Source organism: Zootermopsis nevadensis, unplaced genomic scaffold (genome assembly GCF_977971745.1).
Source record: "Zootermopsis nevadensis isolate Lab colony 2312 unplaced genomic scaffold, Znev_1.0 Znev_ptg000020l, whole genome shotgun sequence".
NCBI lineage: Eukaryota > Metazoa > Arthropoda > Insecta > Blattodea > Termopsidae > Zootermopsis > Zootermopsis nevadensis.
The window spans coordinates 7,426,220-7,448,255 of NW_028259152.1; the positions used below are offsets into that span (position 1 = coordinate 7,426,220).

At 40.6% G+C, this 22,036-nt stretch overlaps 1 protein-coding gene and 1 non-coding gene across 4 annotated transcripts in view; both read right to left on the reverse strand.

Annotated features, from left to right (window-relative positions):
- spg (dedicator of cytokinesis spg) overlaps positions 1 to 21,906 on the reverse strand; it is a 115,273-nt gene extending 93,367 nt beyond the window's left edge. For all 3 annotated transcript variants that reach the window (XM_022069437.2, XM_022069436.2, XM_087352206.1), the window contains exon 1: positions 21,071 to 21,906. In XM_022069437.2, coding sequence (XP_021925129.1) covers positions 21,071 to 21,107 — 37 coding nt within the window. In that variant the 5' untranslated portion in view covers positions 21,108 to 21,906. The remainder of the gene's footprint in view (positions 1 to 21,070) is intronic.
- TRNAR-UCU (transfer RNA arginine (anticodon UCU)) lies at positions 4,432 to 4,504 on the reverse strand. The gene has a single exon. It is a non-coding gene; the product is annotated as a tRNA-Arg (tRNA).
- Positions 21,907 to 22,036: the final 130 nt, after the last annotated feature.

Below are 22,036 nucleotides of genomic sequence, written 5' to 3' on the forward strand. Positions count from 1 at the left end.
CTGTTTGTGCTAGTGTTTGCCATTAGTAGCGTGTCACCTCTTGCAATACTATGAGCACGAGGTCGAAGGATCTTAGAGGAGCAAACTCGCACATACCCCATCCCCTACCGTCCCTTATTTGGCTGCCAAGATTACATACTGTACTGTACCAAAACTCTTCCCTCATCAGGGGACTCATCGCCCTTATGATGGAGGCAGCAAGCACCTCTGAGACGTCGGTAAACTTCTACCAGACCACAACCCAGAAGACAATCATCTTTACTCGAGGCCGTGAGAACCTAAAATTTCACATGGAGTATTCTTGTCCAGATGCCATGGTCATAAGCACAAGGTCGTCCGTCGCGCTGCACTGCAATGCAACTGCAGTCACTTGCATCTGCAGTGGCGGCATTACTTATGCTGGATGTACTCGACTTACTGAGCTGAAGACCTTGATTATCGGGGTCTCGCTCCTCGCCGGTCATGTCTCATTTACTACAGACACATCTCTATTGCTGGCAGACTTGGCAGGCGTACTGCATAACGTCGCAAATCCTTCTGATGACAAAGTTATCGATCTACCAGCCACTCCTTTATATACAGACACAAAATTACTTATCCTTGTATATCGTTAAATCTACATATCGATAAAATATTTCAATGCAAGTCTATACGAAGACGAAATGACTCGGAAATAAGAAATGCATACAAAACTTTGGTATTAAAGATTCAAAGGAAGAAATCATTTGGCAGAACTGAGCGTAGATAAGAGGATAATACTAAAATGGACGTTAGCGATGCAGTATGTGATATTGTAGGCTGGATACATCTGTTTCAGAATAGGTTCCAATGACGAGTAAATACGACAGAAGCAGGGATTCTCTTGACCAACTGAGAGATAAAATATCATGCAACATTTATGTGAACGAGGATAAATTGCGAACTAAATGCCATACCACGAAGACATATGGAGAAGTGGAGGTACAGCTCATTAATTAGCAACAGCATTAAACGGGGGGGGGGGTCCAGCATTGCGCCCTGCCTCTTCAATCCCGCAAAAATAAAAGAAGCCACTAAATATGACAAACAATTTTTAAGAAACAACCAAGAATTATGACATGGACTTCATGTAAACAGGATTTATATTGGATCGACACGGATATAAACGAGCTATATCAGGAAAACGCTTAGCACAATGCGGTTTTGTTTTCTAAATCCAGTTTTAAAGCGTGACAAGAAACGACCAACGTGAGTTGCCAGTTAAGCGCACAATGAAAATGACGCATAAATTCAGTGACCATTTACACTATTTCTCTTTTCACCCACGTGCCAGTAATGTTCGGCAATTCACATACGTAAAATGGATGTGTGGAATTTGTCTACGTCTTGTACGAAACAGCTAGGACAGAAGCGCATTTCACGAGTACTTTTTCTTCCACGGCCTTCTGGGCATATTTGTCATCGGGAGCACATGTTATGAATGATTCATACACAATCTTCGAACTAACGCATTAGACTGTTAGTTCATATACGATTATTTAGAAAACATGGACAGTGATATTCAGTAACGCGTCTACGGTTTAATTTCTAAAAGGGAGGGTTTGTAAAAATCAGTTCTCTTTTTCCTAGCATCAAGAATTCTGTTGGTCCTTCACCGTAACAATTTTCTGACCTTATCAGAAGAAAGAAAACTTCACACAACCCAGAAAAATCTGAGGAGGGAGTGAAATTGACTCATAGAAGCTCTCCCTATATACATTCACACCCCTGAACCAGTAGTAAGGAAATGAATTAGGTACTATTCTTAATGCATGCTAGATGGATGTAGACAATGAAATCCGTGGAATGCGATCCACTTTTGACCACTTCTTACAGCAGTGTAGTATGCCTATACTACCAACACCAATAACAGGTCTCATGATAATAACAACATAATGATTAAAGTGAAGATGGAAAATTACCCCCAGAATCATAAGAGCGATCAAATCAAAGATGATGCAATCGCCAGGACGAGTAGAATGAATGGGGCAGATGAGAAATGCACACATTTTAGGTGAGGAAAGTCCACCTGGGAGACCGAGGCGTAGATGAAGACAGTATCAAAGATCCTCTTAAACGCAGGATGCGGGTTCTTTTGAACAAGTTTCCATAAAAGATGGGAGAATATCATGACTAACTGTTCTGCTATCAAATTCTCTACTCTCTTAAGTTTGTCACTGAGAAAATGTCTGACGTGATAGCTAGTCTAACCTGTTCGGTAAACATTCATCTCAAGAACGGTACCAAGGCAACATATTGGCGCGGTCGGCATTAAGTAGACTACACAGCGGCGAAACATGGACTCTCCCAAGGCCGCAGAATCCTCTTTAATTATTACACAGACACCAAAGTAGAAATGTAGATTCCATTCGTCACAAACACTGAACGCAAATGCACTGCTCGACGGAGAGAGAACGAAGGCAAAGCAAACATGGCAGCTGCCTAGGGCTCAGCCCAGTAAATTCTCACTCTGTGGAATATACTTTCGTAACACATCCTTTCCCTGGACATTTGTCCTTCTAGCAGTGAGGGCGATATTACCAAAACCACTGATTTCCTAGTCCAGCTTCTACTGTCCGATATTTTAGTCGTATCCAGTTGTGAATGGTATGAGTAATGCTTGAACTGTGTCATGCTCGTCTGTCTGTAACAATGATACGGGAAACGGTGACCCATAGCAAGTGAAAAAGTTGACTAATTCACAGGCTTTGCTTACATGTCGCTCCCCTCCTACAGTCACTACAGTGTTTGCAAGTGGATTTAAAATCCAGTGTGCAATCTGTTGTGACTAGCCACATCAATAAATACGCCTGCGACTGTACAAGTTCATATTGAAGGCACGATATGCAAATAGCTCAGTAAGAAATTCGACACTTTCTTCTTGTAACAGCCCATCTTTATCAATCTCAATTGTCTCAAACTTTGGGAGCACATCTAACCGTGCAAAAACCGGTGACACGAGCTAGCACACTCCGTTTCTCAAACCACTTCACTTTATTTGACTATTTAGCACGCTGATGAGACTGCTTTTAATTAAGTTGTGTTTGCATTCTGAACCTTCGTAAACACAAAACTGCTGTATCATATAGTTTCGATCTGTTGTGCCAATGTACTTTCTTTCCACAAGTTCTGTGCGCCTCTCAGCAAAACCGAGCAGGACTTTATTTCACACGTTTTATACATTCATAAAATAGCGGTATAATATCCGTCACATAAAAATCATGAAAATATAGTGTGATTTATTTTGTGTACTTTCTTGAACACCCACGAGCTTATCTTTCAAAATAGAGAAGTGATATTTTCCCGGAGGTTCCTCTCCGGGTTTTTAGTTTTTTTCTACTACGCGCCGTTTCGGACAGAGTGTAATGGACGGATTTGATTATTATATTTTGGCTTGTCGATGGATATTGAAAGGGAAAGAATTTCTGAGTACGGCTCTACTACTGATTCATGTTACAGAAGAACAGCGTACACTTGATCACCGCTGGGTATCGCCAAGGTATTAATAGATCGACTAATTCTTATAGTTGATTTGCTGTTAAACTGAAAAGGATATGCAACGCTAAACGCAATGCAAAAATTGTCATAAATAGGGGAAGACGAATTAGTGTTATTTTCAGGCATTAAGATGGCATTAAATATTACGAACTTCCGGCAACCCAGTTTGAATTCGATCCACATATCATCAAAATGCAATTTAGCTGCCTGACACCGAGGAAACCCTCCAAGGCTGATGTGGAAGTAAACTAGACGCAAAGTAAACACACCTTATGCAACTGTCCGTTGCCACACAGTTAACTGCAGAAGGAAAGAAAACTTCGCAAGTTCTTCCTAGAACTTCATGTTATGAATCACTCCAATAAACGTATTCTTTTGACTTTTTAAAGGACAAAACTCATCTAAACAATATTTAAATCGCATTTGTTACCTACAAGAAAGCATTACATCGTTACAGTATGCAAATACATTAATGGTCTTTAGGATACTTTTTTCTCTTTATTCTGAGAACCAAATAAAATGTCACAACACAGAAGGCAGCCATGGATATCGCCACCGCCGTGAGAACCTTAAGACTCAACGGAACTACTGACTAACAGCGTCACAAGACGCGATTCCGAAACACTTCCATCCACGCATCGCCATCAAAACTCATTTGCCCAACACCCACCTCAATATCAGCCTTCATTCTTCTTAAATCGACATTTTACTAACCACCTTGATTTCAAAGATGAATCAAATACGCGGTACCTATGAGATAAAAGCATAACTTCCAAGCAATGTCTAGGCGATAAAAACCATTGACGGGCATAAAATGATCACCACAGCTTCTATCAAAATTCCAACAAAAAACCTTCTTTACTTTGAAAAAAGAAATACATTACATATTACATGTCAACAGTTAAAATTTTCATCCATCCCTTGTGGGGATCGAACCCACGACCTTTGGATTAGAAGTCCAACGCGCTATCCTCTGCGCCAAAGGGACAAGCACGAACCAGCCTTGTAAACTTGCTAGCTACATTAGAACTAAGCACTTCGTCGAACATAACACGTGAACGTATTTCAATAGGGTCGGAAGGGGGGGGGGGGGGGGGGGAAAGCAGCCGATACAGGTTCAGAACACGGCAAGCTGCCTATATTCCAGGCGCCTCCAATTCGACGGCTTATGATTTTCCTCCTCAATATCTTCCTAATTTCATCAGATTCTCATACCTGATAATCACTGCAGTGTCCTGCTCCCCATTGCCTTCGAAATTCCCTGTAACCCACGTGCCTTTGGATCCATCAAAAAACGTTTTTTTATTCTGGTATTCCTCGTTCTCCTCCTGCTTCTTCCAATCCTCCATATTAATTTTGTTCACGGCTCATTATTTGCATATCATTTTCAGAAATGTTTTTCATGTCATCGCTAAAATTTCCGGCTGAGGGAAGTTCACTCGTCTCTATTCCATTGACCATAATATACCAGAAAAAATTTCATATCCCTCTTTCGTCCTTTACATTGTCAGCCGTGTCTGAACCCCTTACCTCCATATAAGTCTTTACTCCAATGGCATTATGTTTCTGGTCCATTAAATCTGACCAATTCAAGACACTTGACGATTGGAATTCGGTTCCCGGCAAGGGCACAGAGGTGCTGACGTAATGATGTGTGGACCTTGCCTTGACTTCATGTTCGTCTCCATGACACGGTGATTGGGCACAGGAATAACTTTTGCTTTACTTTATAAACGTGTTTTCGTCCAGTGCACGAACACCAGACCTGCAGAGCATGGCGACCTCCAGCCTAACCTTCTTCGATACAGTCGCTCAACGAATCGAGAAATTACATATTCGAAATCGGTCCCAGAACGAGTTATTTTTAGTTTTTTTTTACATTACCTTCTTTTAAGTTCAGAGCTAAAACTATCACAGTCAAACCTGAATCAGAAACAAGTTATATTACCGTATTTACCCGATTTAAGATGCACTTTTCACATTGTAACATTTATGAAATTGGAGTGCGTCTTGCACTTGTTGGTGTCTTGAAATCGATATAGTGTTTTTCTTTTTCAGAAAACCTATTAATAATCGATGGAGTCTTAAAATCGAGGAAATACAATAATTCTAAAGGGTTATAACGATGTTTAACATTGCTCTTCTTCAAAACTTCATCCATCGTTTAAAATACTACAATTTTAAAGGACAGACGAACTCCAGAAGAAGAGGAATACTGAAGATCTACAAATCTTTCATAAGTCAGTAGCACCTTAAGAATTTGAATCAGAAAAAAAAATATATACGGAAAATGAGGGAAAATGTTTTGTTCAAAATGGGGCACATTCTGGCGTACAATGCAGCATTCAAGCTAAACAATAGGACTTGTGATGACGTATGCCCCGCCGTGAAACACAGAGTATGTCCTGTGTCTGTTACCTTTGCAAACTCCCAATCTCATGTGAAGAAATTACAGAGATTAATATCTGGAAACCCTGCCCACAAGCGTGACGAAACTGCACGATAAACCACAATAAAATACAATCCATTGTCGTATTAAGGTTCTGAAATGAAATGAAAGGCAAAATAACTCCGGAAAATACGTATCGTCGAGTCTTCACTTCTTTCGCAGAACTTCCGAAGACATAATTAGTATAATTTGAATTCTGACCGTTATATACAGGAATTTAAACTTCATCTTCATTTAAACCTAAGTTGCTGAGGATAACATTTCGACCCAAGAGGATCAAAAAACAAAAAGGTTTATTGTTGAGATCACCGAACAAAGGATGAGGTTGCACCACAATTAGCAAGTTCGGCAGAAACAAGAAATATACTCAAAATTTTGGTTAGAAAACCTTATGGAAAGGCCCGAACGCACCCTCGAAAATGTAAACAGGACTATCTGACTGGTTCAGGTCAGGGTTCAATAATGGTAAGACACTTCTAATCCTGCAACATCTGCATGACCCAGGGCTCAAACCCTATTCAAACGATACGTGATACGTTGAGTGGTGGAGCGCCTCCTTGTGGGAACGGGACAAAGCAATAACACCAGATATGTCAGCTACTTCCTGTTCAGACAACATGCCGAAAGCCACAATTATGCTCCTTCTCTTGTTCCCTCCTATCATTATCAGAGGCGTTTTCCTAGTTTTCGTCCTCTTCTTCTCCCCAATCATCCATTTCGTCTTCTCTATCACCATCATCACCACCTTAATCCTCTTCTTTAACACGTTCCAGCACAATTCGAGGCAGGGATTATTTATTTTATTGCAGAAGTTTAAAATTCCTAATAAGACAAGCTTGGATGAATGAACAGACCAAAGAAAATCCTCTATCATCACAATTCAGTGTCTCCATCAAGGAAACAGGCTATCAAGATGTGAAGTGGATCGAATTGGTTCGGAATCGTGTAGGCTACAACGGTGGTTCGTTGATTTCTTGGTTATTTGATGACGTTGTTTCAACTGCAGATATGCGTATATGTATGTGTGCGCGTGTGTGTATAACCTAAAGGCGATTCAAACCTTATACCTCCGGAATACAGATACGTATACAGCGCAAACGCTACCGTTATGTCAAAATGCACGGTGTACTATGAGTTCGGATGAATTTCTTATCAGTGAGTTTAACAATTACTGCCGCAAACTGGCATTCCCCGAAATATGAAACAGAAAATGTGGCAGTCTCACTTCTCCCTACGAACGATCTGAGTTTCATGGTCACTGAGCAATTCCTATTAACACGTACTAAAAGCTATAATTGTTCGTATTTGGGGGCCACAAACCCGCGGCACGCTTCGCGCTCTGAAATGTTTCCCCGTTACAGCAACCGAACAAACATTTATCTGACGAACACGCAGTATTTACTTAACTTCCCTTTCCCACGAAATAATTAACGACTACCAATTGCTAACTACTGAAAAGCGTCCTTTCACGTTAAATTTCTCGTAAAATGGATATTTTACCTAAATTTTTAATGATTTAGGCGCGCCATGTTTCGAAGGGCTATAAACTCTTAATTTTGCTTATTGAATGCATTAATTAGTTTCCTACAATTCTCAGAAGAACGCCAATTTCCCTGAACAGCATTAACAAAATTTATCTTTGTAATAGACACAAGTTGCGTTTTATTTGAGATAGAAACTAAATATTTAACTGTTATTTCGATGAACTCGGTTCTTCAAAGGGTTAAAGTAGTTTCAGCTTGCAAAGGATGCCTCTAAGTAGTTATTACGTTTAACGAGCTCTTGAGAACTGAGCTCCCTCCCACACGAGCTTGAAGGAGCTAAATTGGGGCATCCGTCAGGCTACAGAATAGAAGGCAGAAACTCAAGAGGCTCTCAGTGTTGCTGCTTGCCCCGCAGGTCATACAGCCGTGTCTCTCGACCTTTCTTCTGCGCGGCACAACTCGATATCTCAAGGCACACCAAATCATGAATAAAATCCTGTATGCCAACGCATAGTGCATAACCTTAACTCTTTTACAAATTTTGTGTGTGTATAACCAAGCATGATTATTACTTGCACGCAATAAATACAACGATCGTTTTCAACTCCTAAAATCCAGCCAAACATTTCGTACACTCACATGGTGACAACCGCCTTATTAGCAAAAACTGGAAGCACGAGAAAATAAAAGGAAGCAGTTAACGCATTTGAGAAGCGCCTTCATTTATTACGTTTAAAAACAGCGTCTTCATGTTTAAAAACTTCTGGAAATTCTCGCCGCTATAATGAACGAATAACTGAGCCCCATGCTACCAGAAATTTACGGTAGGCTGAAAATTCCAGGCTTGTGTCACAGCCGCCAGAATCAAAGGCTACAACTCATCCCGCGCGTTAACTCCTTCGGTGGAAACTGCACCCTTCAGATAGCCCCAGATGGAAAGATATTATTAAAATGGATCGCGAAATAGGATGTGAAGGATGAGCCTTGATTGAACCGACGGAGGATATGGTACACTGACGGGATCTTTGAAGACAGTAATAATCTGCGGTATCAGGAACGGCAGTGAATTTTTTTAACTGCGTAACGACTATGAACGTTTATAGGACGGCATTGCACTATGAAGATATTCAGCTAGGTTTAAAAACTGTGTAATTAACGCTATCTCTGCTGCATGGAGTATTTAAATCTGGAGGAGTAATTGCCCCTCATGATCGTTACTCCACCTAGCAACAGTTATTTACACAGGCGATGATAGTTATTTCCGTTCGTTGTATGTCATATAGTTTCAACACAAGTTCACAGATAACGTTCTACCACAAGTAGACAAACGTAACAGATTTTAAACACTTTTTTCTTTTTCAACTACAAAAAGTGAAGAATTGGGGGGGGGAGAGAGAGACAGAGCCGGAACTTGCATGTTGTTCCACAGCATCAGACAGACAGAGAACACAAATCCAATTTCCGGGATACTACACACCATATAACAGTTTCCATGCCGAGTTCATCTTTAGCTATGACTCATTAAGCCTTCTGGCATGTTAAAATTCAAAATTAATTCTAAAGTTATGAATCCTTTCAGACATTCGGTAGGTCTCCTTCTTGAGGACAGGATCGACCGATCAGTGTACAAAACAACACAGAAAAACATATCTACCGAAGTTTTACTACTCAGAACTGTCTTATTTTGTTTGTACAAACCAGTGGTTATAAACCACGGCCCACGAGCTGCATATGGCCCACCGATGTCTTCTGTGAAACCTGCGGACATTTACAATGATGCAGTATCGCTATGAAAAGTTACCACTTAAAATAAATATTTAATTTTAAGTGAATAATTTAGCGTTAACAACAAACTTTTTACACAAAATTAGTGAGTAATATGTGAACCTGATTTCGAAAGATGAAATTCCCCAAAAAGCATTGGTCGACAGACGAAGACAATACAGGTAAGCACTTGCCCGAATCGATGGGGATTTTGTGTCAAGGGAGACTGACGATTAACTTCATGGCACGACCTTAGCAATTGACAAACGTTTCCCGTTTTCACAGAACATAAAGGTTCATCACCGTCTTCGTAAAATCCCGTATTAGTCATTATTATAAGCTACCTTAATTCAATAAACATTTTCCTATCCTACTTCTCTGACACGCGTTATGGTTCTTAACTTTCCATCAATGTCTTGATTTCACAAGTGAAAATATGCTCTGAGGATTTCCTAACAGAACGTTAGTCATATTTCTCATTTACTCAAGGCGCGCAACATACCATACCCATATAATAAAAATATCAGGCGAAGAGTACACTTTACAAGGCGTGTTATGTAATTTCTGTATGTCGTTGTCACATCATCTCATAAGCTTGTCCTCAAACTGCGTGTCCTTCCAATGAAACGGTAGGACATGCAAAAATGCTTAATGACTCATCCGAATGAAATCCGCGACTAGGAAGTGGTCTACTGACGTATATGATCAAAGTCCCATGCCAAGCACAGCAGGACTGAATCAGCAATGGCGCGCCGGGGTAGTTCTATGGGTTGGAAAATGTTGTCTGGGGTAGCAATCAGTGCCACAAAAATACCAATCGATCCAGCATCAAACATTACGGTCCTTCGAGGTCGCTCTGCGACAGCATTTCAAATGTAGCCCTTCCCATATACAAGTTAGACATACAGCTTACTCAGAAGCACTAGTCCTTACGGTGTGAATTTATTTGAGGTCAGTCTTCAAACTTCACGTGATCCTCTTCAGTCTTCCCAAGACATAACCGGCATGGTGAAAGGCAAGACTATCCCTGGTACTTAACTAAGCATCAAGTCTTGCAAACACGGGGTGGGGGGAATGAAGGTATAGCTCCACGCATTCCTAACCTCGGTACTAGATGGAGGCGAGTGGTTTAGCTTCACACTGCGGACGCTTTATCCTTTGGAAAGAACCCCGGTACACACTGGATAGGGGGCTGGGTGGGCCCCAAGCAGGTCTGGACGAAACTTAAATCATCGCTGGTCGGAAAACCTATAAATAACAAATAGTGGCTTCCCAATAGCAATGAAGTTCCAGGAGGTAAACACCCATATAACCAATGTTTATCCATTCGCCTTGCGGGACTTGAAATCGTGAGTTAATTTATTCGACCAAGATGTGTATGGGGAGACAAATGCTACGTTCCACAGAAACAGGGCCCTGTCTCTAAATGAGAGTAGGCGGTTTCAATTTCTGATCGCTTAAACTCCAAGAGACAAGTCCTAAGGAAAATACCATGGCGTATTTTAATGTACTATAACAGAAACTGTATAGAGGGACTGAGGAAAACGAACAGCTCAACCATGATAAGAACTCCTCGGCTCGGATATTTACAGAATACAAGAGGATGTACAACTGTATCAATTCGCCGGTGACTGACTCACACAAATGCAGGCGCAATATGTACTTTTCTGTCCCTTTCTGTGGCATCATTCGGCACTGCAACATATTCCGAGACCTACGGCTGCAATCTCATGATCTCATCATAAAACAGTACACGCAGACAATTGTCAGGCTACTTGCGGGAAAGTGAAGCCAAATGGCCTTGTAACTTCTTAAACATCATTCGTGAGACCATCACGAAATATTACTTTTCTACATGTGAAGAAAAACTGCCCTTCAGTACTATCACTCTGCGCGTGAAACCCGGCCAATCAGTATTCGCAATAATGAATATGGAGACGATCACATGCAGGTCACAGCAGAGTTCTAAAGGAGCAGATTCTAGACGAAACATAGCCACGTGAAACTCACCAAGAAGATAAATTATGGCCAAGCGAACCTCGCTTAGATGTTTCCTCGCACTTTTCAATGAACACGAATGTCACAGAACGTCATGAAAAATCCAACCAGTCTCTTGTGGATTTAGGCTGAAAGATAAGAGTGTGACTCCAAACACGGGCAGTGATTGTTTTTGGTACCAGCGAAGACCAATTCTCCTATAACATGGGCATAGGGGAATGCGGCAGAGGCGTGCAGCTCAACTGTCGAGATCTACAAAGCGTGGAGATTTACCTCCACGTATCCAACACACCTTCATGGCGTGGCGCGTACAGGAACTTCACACCTGTACATTTACGCCAAATGTCGTGGTTGAGTGGTTAACACTCTTGCTTCGTATTAGGGAGGTCCCGGGGTCAAATATCCGCCCGGCTGACTGGGGTTGTGGTTTCCCTCAGTCCCTCCAGGTAGATATCGGGATAGTACTTTAAATTAGGCCAGGACAGCTTCCATCCACATGCTTTCAAACTAGAAATAAATATACTTTTATCTTAACCAGTCACTACGGTAACAGGATCGGTGCGATTTGAAAAGTGTCTTGACTACTTTCTCTTCACTCCCCTCTTGCAAGGCCGCGACAGAGGGTCTAGGTCGGAAATGAGGTAAATGACCTGCAGTCACGAGGCATACATACAAGCCCGAGACTCTAGGTCAGCGATCGCATCCGAACCTGGCAAGGACAACACGCTCAATAGTTGTTTTGTTTATTTATGGTTCATTTAATGACAGTGTCAGCAGCTCGGACTACATACCGTCGAATGAATAATTAAATGGAAAGGAGATGTAGAAGGAACCAGTCGAGGCCTAATCTGAGGCACTATCCGATATTTACTTGGAGAGATTGAGGAAAATTACGAAACATGCAAACATAGTGTATTCTAGAGAAGATCGTGTTCATTCCAGAATTTTGCTTTGAATCGAAATAGTCTGCTGCTGTTCGTGAAACATTTAGCAGAACACTCACTGGTGACCGCAAAGTCGCACGAAACACACCAGCAAGGGTGGATGCTGGTCTTCGAGAAGGTAGTAGACATTTCCCAACATCTGCTGCAAAGCTCTCCTATAAGATCTTCCTAATAAATGAAACCAGAAAACAATTCTGTCCATCTTGTTATACTGATGCCAGCAAAGATTACAGATGATGTAATTAGGGTTGGGTTTTAAATGAGGAATTCTGTATGTCGCAAAATAAGAAAGGAGAGATGTAGGGCAAATAATTTGTACGCATATCTACACAACTGCTTCTGGACAGGGTCCAATACAAAAGCGTTAGTAAACTGCTCGCTACCGCCAGCTTCTTACTTTCACTGATGCAGCGTACGCACTTCTTACATTCGCTATCAAGACTGATTGCATATGTGCACGTATTGACAGCAGCATGAATTAAAACAGGTTTTGATTCGCTGTGGTGATAACATGAAATTTCAGTCATACACTGCAATCTTGTACCCAATTCGGCTGTCAACAACCAAAGCATATTTATACATATTAGAGAAACAAATTAAAACAAACACGATAAGATAAGTTACTCGTAACTGAGCACGTGGTGTACCGATATCACCACACACTTATATTCGGAAGGTATTCAGTTCGAATATCAGCCGAATTACAGGCTATTTTAACGGAGGATTTTAGTGGATTTACTCAATCCGTCAGGGCAAATGACGGGACAGTGCCATCAACTGGCCAAGACTATCTCCCATAAATTCTTGCCTACCTGTCATTAAAAAATCACTTTCCATCTCATAGGGCGAGCTGCAGACTGCAGTGACGGAGACGAAACATACCATAATTGATTTTCCTTTCGTCCTTCCTCTAGCGTTTGCTACATATAAGTCACCACAGTCGCACCCAAATGCATGCTTATCTCGGTCGACGTTATATAACCTCTTCAGCTGAAACAACGTTGGTAAACAACATGTCAATCATCAACAGCTGCTGTATTCAGACAATAACACCCAGTCCCCAAGCCAATCTACAGCCGGCCGAGGCGCATCTCATCTGGTACTGACAGCGGCTAAAACGACAGAAAGGATGTCGTCCATCAAGGAACGCAAAGACAACATAATCATTAGTGACGTAATATTCCATCCAATGGACGGCCAAGTCCCGCGTATGACCATGCTGAAGCAGCAAGAATGTCTCCAGACGTGCTGATTTAGTTTGGCTACTAGCCCCTTACAATGACTGGAGGTAAGAGCGTGTTAAGGTACAATTTGGCTGCACGCGACAGACGTTGGACAATTCCCAGAATCTGTTGTGGCGATGAAGATAGCTTATTTGCATATGATGGTTCAACTGCAGAACGTTCACAGCGTCAGTAAGAAGTGCAGATTATTTAGTGCTGTGAGCAAATCCGCAAAGAGTGATGGAGGTTGACTGTTATACGCAGTGCTTAATGAGTGACCCCAGCTTCTTACAATCGTGACTACAGCCTCACCTTCATTCTAACTAACTTAGGATCTTCCTGACCAGGTTGTAATATTCACTCTTTTCTATATAGCCCCAAAGGAATGAGGGTAATTCAGCCAACAGGTTACAGTGACAAACTACGGACTGAATGACCAGAGTTTGATTCCCAGCAAAGGCGGATATTTTATCTTCACCAATGGCCAACTCGAAGCCAGGTCTGGTGTCCGCCCAGTCTCGTGTTCAACGGGTTATTACGAGATCTCTGTCGTTGCCTAATTCAAGGTACCATCCAGGCATTTGCCTGGAGGGACTATCGAAAACAGAAAATAACCATGTCACGATAGCCGGTCTGCGTCCCGAAATATGACCCTGGGACCTCCCGAATAAGCAGCAGCTAGGCTACGACGTTCGATAGTAACTTGTATAAACCATCAAGTTCATAGTTGTATGTCCTAAATTGCTCACTTAATCGTTCTCAGGTCAAAATATTTTCCTGGGCAATTCTACTTCAAACACTCGTGGGCCTAACAGTTATTTCCTCGAGGTAAATGATCGCGTTTCAGAGGCATACAAAGCAACTGGTAAAATTATGCCTATCACAGTGGTATCGGAAGAGATTACAACCGGCCATTCTCGTTCTTAATTCGAACTGTTTCTCCCCCTACACAGGACGACCTCTGCTTCCCCTTCTTCCATGCAAATAATCAATACTAAAAACTCCACCCCATACACGAAATGTTTGTTATACACACACGCACAACCTAGGATTAGATGGGGAACATGGACGGAAGGACGGCAAGCTGTCTGTCAGATATCAAGCCTTTCTGTGTGAGAGTGACACAAGTCCTCTGTATTCTATTCACCAATCAAGATCCGTTTTGTCTCACCGTACTCCAAGATTATGACGAAATGGTGACAAAATATTGTTAGTGTGTTAGCTGCGATGGGGTGAGACTACGTCTCTGTGAAACTGGGCCTCAAATGGGCCCTTTATGGTAACAGAGTAACTCCGTTATTCAACTACTACTTGCCAATTACTGCTATTACAACAAAGGTCTACTGCTACAGTTTCTGCTCCTAATGATCCTGCCAATGCTGCTGCTACCGGTATTCGAACACCGGTCGTACAGACCGTGGCTAGTCATCACTGGGTTGCCACAACTCACTTCCAGGTTTTGGTGGGAAGGTAATTACTGACTAATTCTTTATAGATTTATATCAAGAAGTTATTAACACATCTGACAGTAAGAGCACCTACCATTAAAGACGTCATCCTTCATCAACTGCAGAGTTAATACAACACTGATTATAGTAGTAGAATAGTGAATGATAAATTTAAAAAAACACGTCAAAGCGATCGCAGACAAATTTAAAATAGTGTCACAACATTTGCCTCGGTGAGAACAATGTAAACCATCAAATGTCTCAACCATGACATTCGGTCTCTGGGCCGAGATTCATGAACAAAATGTAAGTGCTAATCATTACGCCACTACGGAGAAATTATGTATACGGAACTGTAAATGAATGGTAATACCTACCATTCCAACACTCGCCTGCTATAACTAAGGAAAACCACAAAAAACATCAGTAAAACTAGTGCCCTGACAAAACTCGATTTCAGTACCACCCAAATACAAGGCACAAGCGTTATCGTTTGTCGGTATTTCGAAAGGGTAGACCCCGATAACCCTTTTGAACAAGGTAATGAAACAGCTCTATTATTCTAGACCTTTCCAGCTGAACACTTATTGCACAGACAAACGAAAAGAATGACAATGTTCTGTCAATAACTTCTTGTAGAAAGATGTGGGCGAAACATATTTTACAAATCAGTTCTTTGCCTCGTGTCATTTACGGCACATACAAATCCAGAATCACCTATCCATCTAACCCAGTGGTATTCAACCTTTTTTGTTCGCGTACCCCCAGATGTAATTTCTCTTTAACTTTGTACCCCCAAAGTTGTTGGTGTATAATTCAAGTTATACATAGTATATAATCTACATCTAAAATAAATTAAACAAATTACATTACTGATTATTCAGTGTTTATCATAAAACATTTATATATATTTTTTTAAAATTTCACGTACCCCCTAAGATGTCTTCGCGTACCCCAGGTTGAATACCACTGATCTAACCAACAGCCTTGATTTCTCCTCGGGCGTAAAGTTCCCAGAACGTGAAGCTGGCCACTCATCTCAACTGCAGACTTGGAAATTTTCCGTCGCTTTTCCCAGGCGTGGTGCTTACCCACTACCATTTTCACTTCATTAACCAGTCTACCATTCGACACTACGCAGCTCGCGCTGCTGACAGCGTCATTAAATAAACCACAAGTTATTAAACAATGCTCATCTTGGTCTAAATATGACTGCCTTTCGGCTGCTTCAGGAGCTGTCGGCACTGAAGATCTGTGGCTGAGAACGACTTTCAACGAAGTCCTTAAAAAATAGCAGCTCGCCGAAGAAACTGACCTTGTAGCCCAATGCATGACACTGATCACTTGAGACACATCATGTCACAATAAGAACTGCTAATGCAACCGGTGACCTAAAAACCTACTAATTTATCTCGTGGGATATTTCGAAAAGTTCATGAACACTTTTCCGACGTACTGGGGATTATAAGTTTCAGTGCAGACAAGAATGTGTGTTACGTTGGACAACACGTTACACTGAACATGCAAGCAACGTCATAATTTTTTTTTCATGAGGATTTAGGATTCAACTTTTCTAATACCACTTACGTTGAATAAGAAAATATCAAACGTGATGTGCAACATATAGCATTAAATAATAAGATTATTAATAAGAAAGTAAAAGTATATCATGTGATTTTCGTTTTGTTCTAAGTGAACCTACTGTTCAATACGACATAAAAAACTTTGAAATGTCAGATAATGGGGTTCCCTACCCAAATGGTCAAGGGCCAAGCAAATATTTGTCTACAGAAATACAGCATCTCTCGTGCACACCTTATTCCCTTTTACACACTGTCCTTAAAACAAACAAAGTATTTTGTCAACGAAGACTTTTACCTACATGCCTTCTTCGTGGGGTAATTAGGCCCTGCAAAAAACAAAAAAAGTTTCAAACTTTCACGGATGATCAGTGGTGCAAGTTTCTGGGTGATAGGACTGCATAGATTTGGACTGCACTGGCAATGCTTCGGAGATCTTAAGATGAAAAGAACCAGTCCCTTTTTGAAAGGGGTGAATGAAAGGTCTGAGCGGTTGTCGGAAACGATGAATGTCCGACATGGAAGGTGCAGGCAGTCAAGGGGGAAACCGGGCATAGAAAAAAGAGCGGAAGAAACGTGGAAGGCAGGAGAAAATACAACACAAGGGGTGAGTTGGGGTTGTTTTATTATCGGATAGTGCCAGGGGATTAAATGTAATTCCCATCGACGTGTAGACGTGTACTTGAAGTATGTGTAGGCATCACTAGGTAGTAATTTTGCCTTGTAGATGGCCACAATATGGTTCTCCGAAACATTGGCTTTACAATCGGCACCATCCAGAAATAGGGTCTACATCGTATTAATATTTAATTCACCTTGAGAAATAAGTCATGTCGCGGCTTACATGGAATCTGCTACAGTCACAAAACATAATGGCAGGAGGCATATCATTCTTCAGGATGCTTATTTACTAGCTGATAAGAGACTGATACCAGCTGATAGCACAGAATACGGCTCAGGATACGTGCCTCTGCCATGTTTCAAAATCTACGCAAATAAACTTAAGTTCCGCCAGCCTTCAACCCTCACTACCTCTTTCACGATTAATGGGCATTAATTACTTGACAATGAATATTTTTATTCCATGAAAGGAAAGAGGGGACCGCAGTGGCCGCGCGGTCTGAGGCGTGGGCCTTGTTCCGCATGGTCGCTGGGACCGTCGGTTCGAATCCCACTCAAGCCATGGATGTTTGTCCGCGTTTCTCTGTGTTGTGCTGTCCTGTGTACAGGTAGAGGCCTTGCGGCGGGCCGATCACTCGTCCAAGGAGTCCTACCGAATGTCTATAGATCAAGCCAACGAAAAGTTGGGACCCGCAGTGCTCAGGAACTTGAAGAACGGGTCGTTCCCAGTACTCAAGTAAAGGAAAGAAATTTCTTGATCAACACAGTGAATCTCCTTCAAGTTCTTCCAAGCGGACACTTCCCAGCAGGTGTCACCACATAAATGTTATGCATTTCTTGTCTCTATGAGTTGCATGTCTGGTCCATCCAACCTCCACGATATCAACGCCTTATAATACCGGGTATCTGTGTAAATCATAACGGTTCTCATTATGAAGTACGCATATTCTCCGTTCATTAGCCAGTGTGCGAACTGAGCTCCTCCTGAATGCAAGTCAAGACTGCTGAAAACCTGGTTGGCAAAGGGCACGTAACAGAATAATTTCCAGCATGGACTAAGTATGAACTCTCTATTTACAGTCACAAATGTTTGATTACTTGACCACTGCCATATTATTCCAATGCCAGTCTCTACCTGAACCTTCAAGGAACCGAACACCGGCCACCAAGTCTATAGACAGTCACTTTAATGACTGAGCAATCCTAGCTCACTACGAGCATAGCATTTGTCACCATGTACATTTAAACAGAAACGTGACAGATATTACTTTTCTTTCAGTAAACCACATACAATTTTTCAAAGTGTTCTATGAGCACACCTTTTAACGATATCTACACATCACTCAATCAAGACTGACGTCGTCAGGGGACACCAGGCACGCGCAATTACGGGAATGACGTCATATCCGCCACGTTTGTATTACTAATTATAGAAGATTATAAAGTACGATTTGGAGAAGCCTCAAACATCAAAATGTTCAAAAGTAATTTCATGAAAATCCATCCAGCCATTCTCGAGTTATTTATTATATGTGTACAGACGGACATCATCCGGTCATCAAAGCCAATAACGTCGTCGGGGGTCACGCACACAATTATGCGTAACGGCGTCATCAGCACTCCACTCTGCCACTCATCACATTGGTTACCGTGGTAAACCAACAAGCTTGGAACTGTGCGCTCTTTTGGAGCATACTGTAATTCCAAATGTATTCTGCACGCCACAAACGGGTGTTGACGTCAGGATAACAACCAAGACGTAACAAACGACTGTAGTTGTTTTAATGTGATCCGGGGCCACTGTTGAAATAATGTGAGCCAACAATTGCCCATTTTCACATCGCTGATTGTTACAACAATGTGTTCAAAAAATGACCTCGAGTTATAGCAATTCCAAGGGAAAACGAAGTCTCATTGGTTGTTCTTCGCTCAAGCTAGAGTGCGAAAAACACCCGAATAACTGCGATTTTTGTTGGCCTCAAATGGCATTATGTCCATAACAAATTTCACGAAAATCCGTTCCCAGTTATTGTTGGCTCAAACTAGTTTAAGGTCATCGATAGATGACAACACACCGTCTTCGGCAAGAAAGACGCGGTCCCATTAGTTCTACTCCCACTTGACGCCAGAGCGTAAATAACACCTAAAATCATAACTATAGAGAATAAAATCATTCCAAATGTCAGAAATAAGGTTTGCATTTCTCCATCTTCATTCCAACACATGAAGCACGACTCCGTTTATTGGTAACTTGAACCACAATTTCTTTAAATCTTTGAATGTTGTCATGCTATTTGCAAATCAGTATATCTGAAATAATATGTTCAGAATACTGTCGTCTTTCAACCCTTAAACCTGTCTTCAGACTTCAAAGTAATTTGATACTGAAGGCCATTACATGCTGGCAATACAGACACAGTGGCCCATAGCACAGGATTTTTCCTCTAGCCTCTGCATCCAGACCGGCTCTGGGGCCCATCCAGCTCCTATACAATGGGTACTGAGGAACTTTCCCAGGGGTAAAGCACAGTCAGGGCCTGATGCTGACCACTCACCCCCATCTAGGGCTGAAGTCTACCCCCAAACAACCTACATGGCATATAGTGGGACAGCTTTACTTTTTTTTTACTGTGGCCCATAGAGGAATGGTACTTTACTTAAAGATCTAAATACAATGTCACATTTAATACACCTAATATTCACCAAATCAAATAAATATTTAACATAAAACTTACAGATCCTAATGAGATAAAAAGTTTGTTACGTACACATTTCTTTATACTACACAACTAAAAGCTGTTAGATAAAATTTAACTTTAGTCAGAATATCTATTAATACTGCCATTTGTTCACTTATAATCCCAAACCAGTTGCCATAGTTTAAATTATATTAACTGATCTAAAGGAACACAAGTGTATAAAATATGTAGTGAAACAGGACAAGATATCAAGTGTAAAATAAAACGACAATTTCTTATTGTCTACAATGTGTTAAGGTGTACAATAAAAAATGGCAAGACATCTCATGTTGTTATTAAAACAGTTCACTCTGTCAATTACAAAATAAAAGTGTAACTACTTCTCACACACAGTAACTTAAGACTGATCATCACTTACTATTGTTTCATAGGATACAAACCTGAAGAAACTAGTCTGCAATAACTGTAGTCCACAGCATTTTGAGTATGTTTATTTGATCTAGTATTTCATTCTGCTCCTATCAATAAAATATGTTTGAAGCATTCCATTTTTCATAACAGTAACATAGTTAATTCTGGCAAAAATGTGACCAACAGGTTTTCACACCTTCATGCTTTTGCATAAAAATGTAGCATTATTTTGAGGTTATGTCTGACATTTTAACTAAATTTTTATATTTAGAAAAAAGGTGCCGGTATTGTGTAAAGCTACAAAAAAGCAATGATTATTCTTCTGTTGTGCATATGTTAGATATGTGGACAGGCATTAGGCTTATTCAGATTTCAATACCCTTAAATACATTATGCTGCTTTTGAAATTAGATAATAACTACAATAACACGGTCAACAATATTTGTATTATCTGTTATTCTACCCAAATAGAACACATCAAGAGAGTATAACCTGATAATTTCAAACGAAAAATGTAACGTGTAAGGGTGTACCATAAAATTTACTTGTCACAGCTGTGTAATCAACTGGAAGAGTCATCGCCTTTAAAACGTAACACGTGGTTGTACTCAGTTCATTTATTGCTTTGTTACAATACACTTCACACTTCTATTATTACCCTGATTTATTTCACACAAAATTATGAAAACCCGAGAGGTTTCTTATAGCAACCTACATACACACATATAGGTACTTGGGTTTTAATCTCTTTAATGTGAACGTGCATGCTAACGAAATATTTGATTAGCTTTCACACCAGGCACGGAATATTGGAATCATGTACAATTGGCAAACGCTACAAACGTCATTGCATTTAACAGTAGTGCCGTTGCCTGAATTGAAAACGATTATACAGCACAACAGCGAAGGCAATTTTTTCAGGACTTGACTTACCAACGCCATATTTCTTTGTTTTAGTCGGTGTCCACATGCTGGTCAACACCTACAGTAATATTATTCTTGTCAATCAACCATTGTATTTCACAAGAAAATCAATAACACATAACATTTTACTCGCACAAAACAAACTCCTACATTCACCTGCTCACACCACAACCAGACTCCACGACTAACTAGTTCCTTATATGTAAGTCAGATAGCGCTATCGTCGAATGAAAGAAATGACTAACTCTATGCGTGAACTACACATTGATAATTTATTTCAAAGACGAAAAGGCAACAAGTTATGTACAATTACAATCGTTTGGTATGTTCAGTATTTTGAGTCTGACAAAACGAACATAAAATTATTCAATTTGCTGGTTAGTCAAGAATTATTTTGGTCATTTCAATATATACGTTTCCCAATAAGATGTATACACAATGCTGACATGTAATGGCAAATATACATCTTTTTGGGACATTCGGTATAGTCGAAGTTTCCCCCTCACCCAGGTTTTGTTGACATATATACTACTATAAAACCAACACCTACTGAGTTTTATGAATCAGAGAAAATTTTACTTACGGCCAATTTTTCCATATAATACAGATTATAGGCTGGTTTTACTGTATTGTCCTTGTATCTACGGCTTATTCACCCAAATTATCACCTCCAGTTTTTATAACTAAAATACTGTATGTATTTCACTTCTCTCCAATTCATGCCCAACATACTTATCATTCTCCTTGATTTGGTAATCTCAACAATATTTGGTGAAGAGTACAAACTAGCATACTCTACATCTCCCACCAGTATCCTGCTATTATTTCTCTTAAATCAACACATTTTCGCAGCATGTCATCTTGTAACACCCTCAGTCTGCATGGTCTTCCATTGTATTAAAATAATATGAACTTTAAAGCATTACTGTTATTTTTCCTAACCAATAAATGAATAACATTATATAAGGAGGAAAC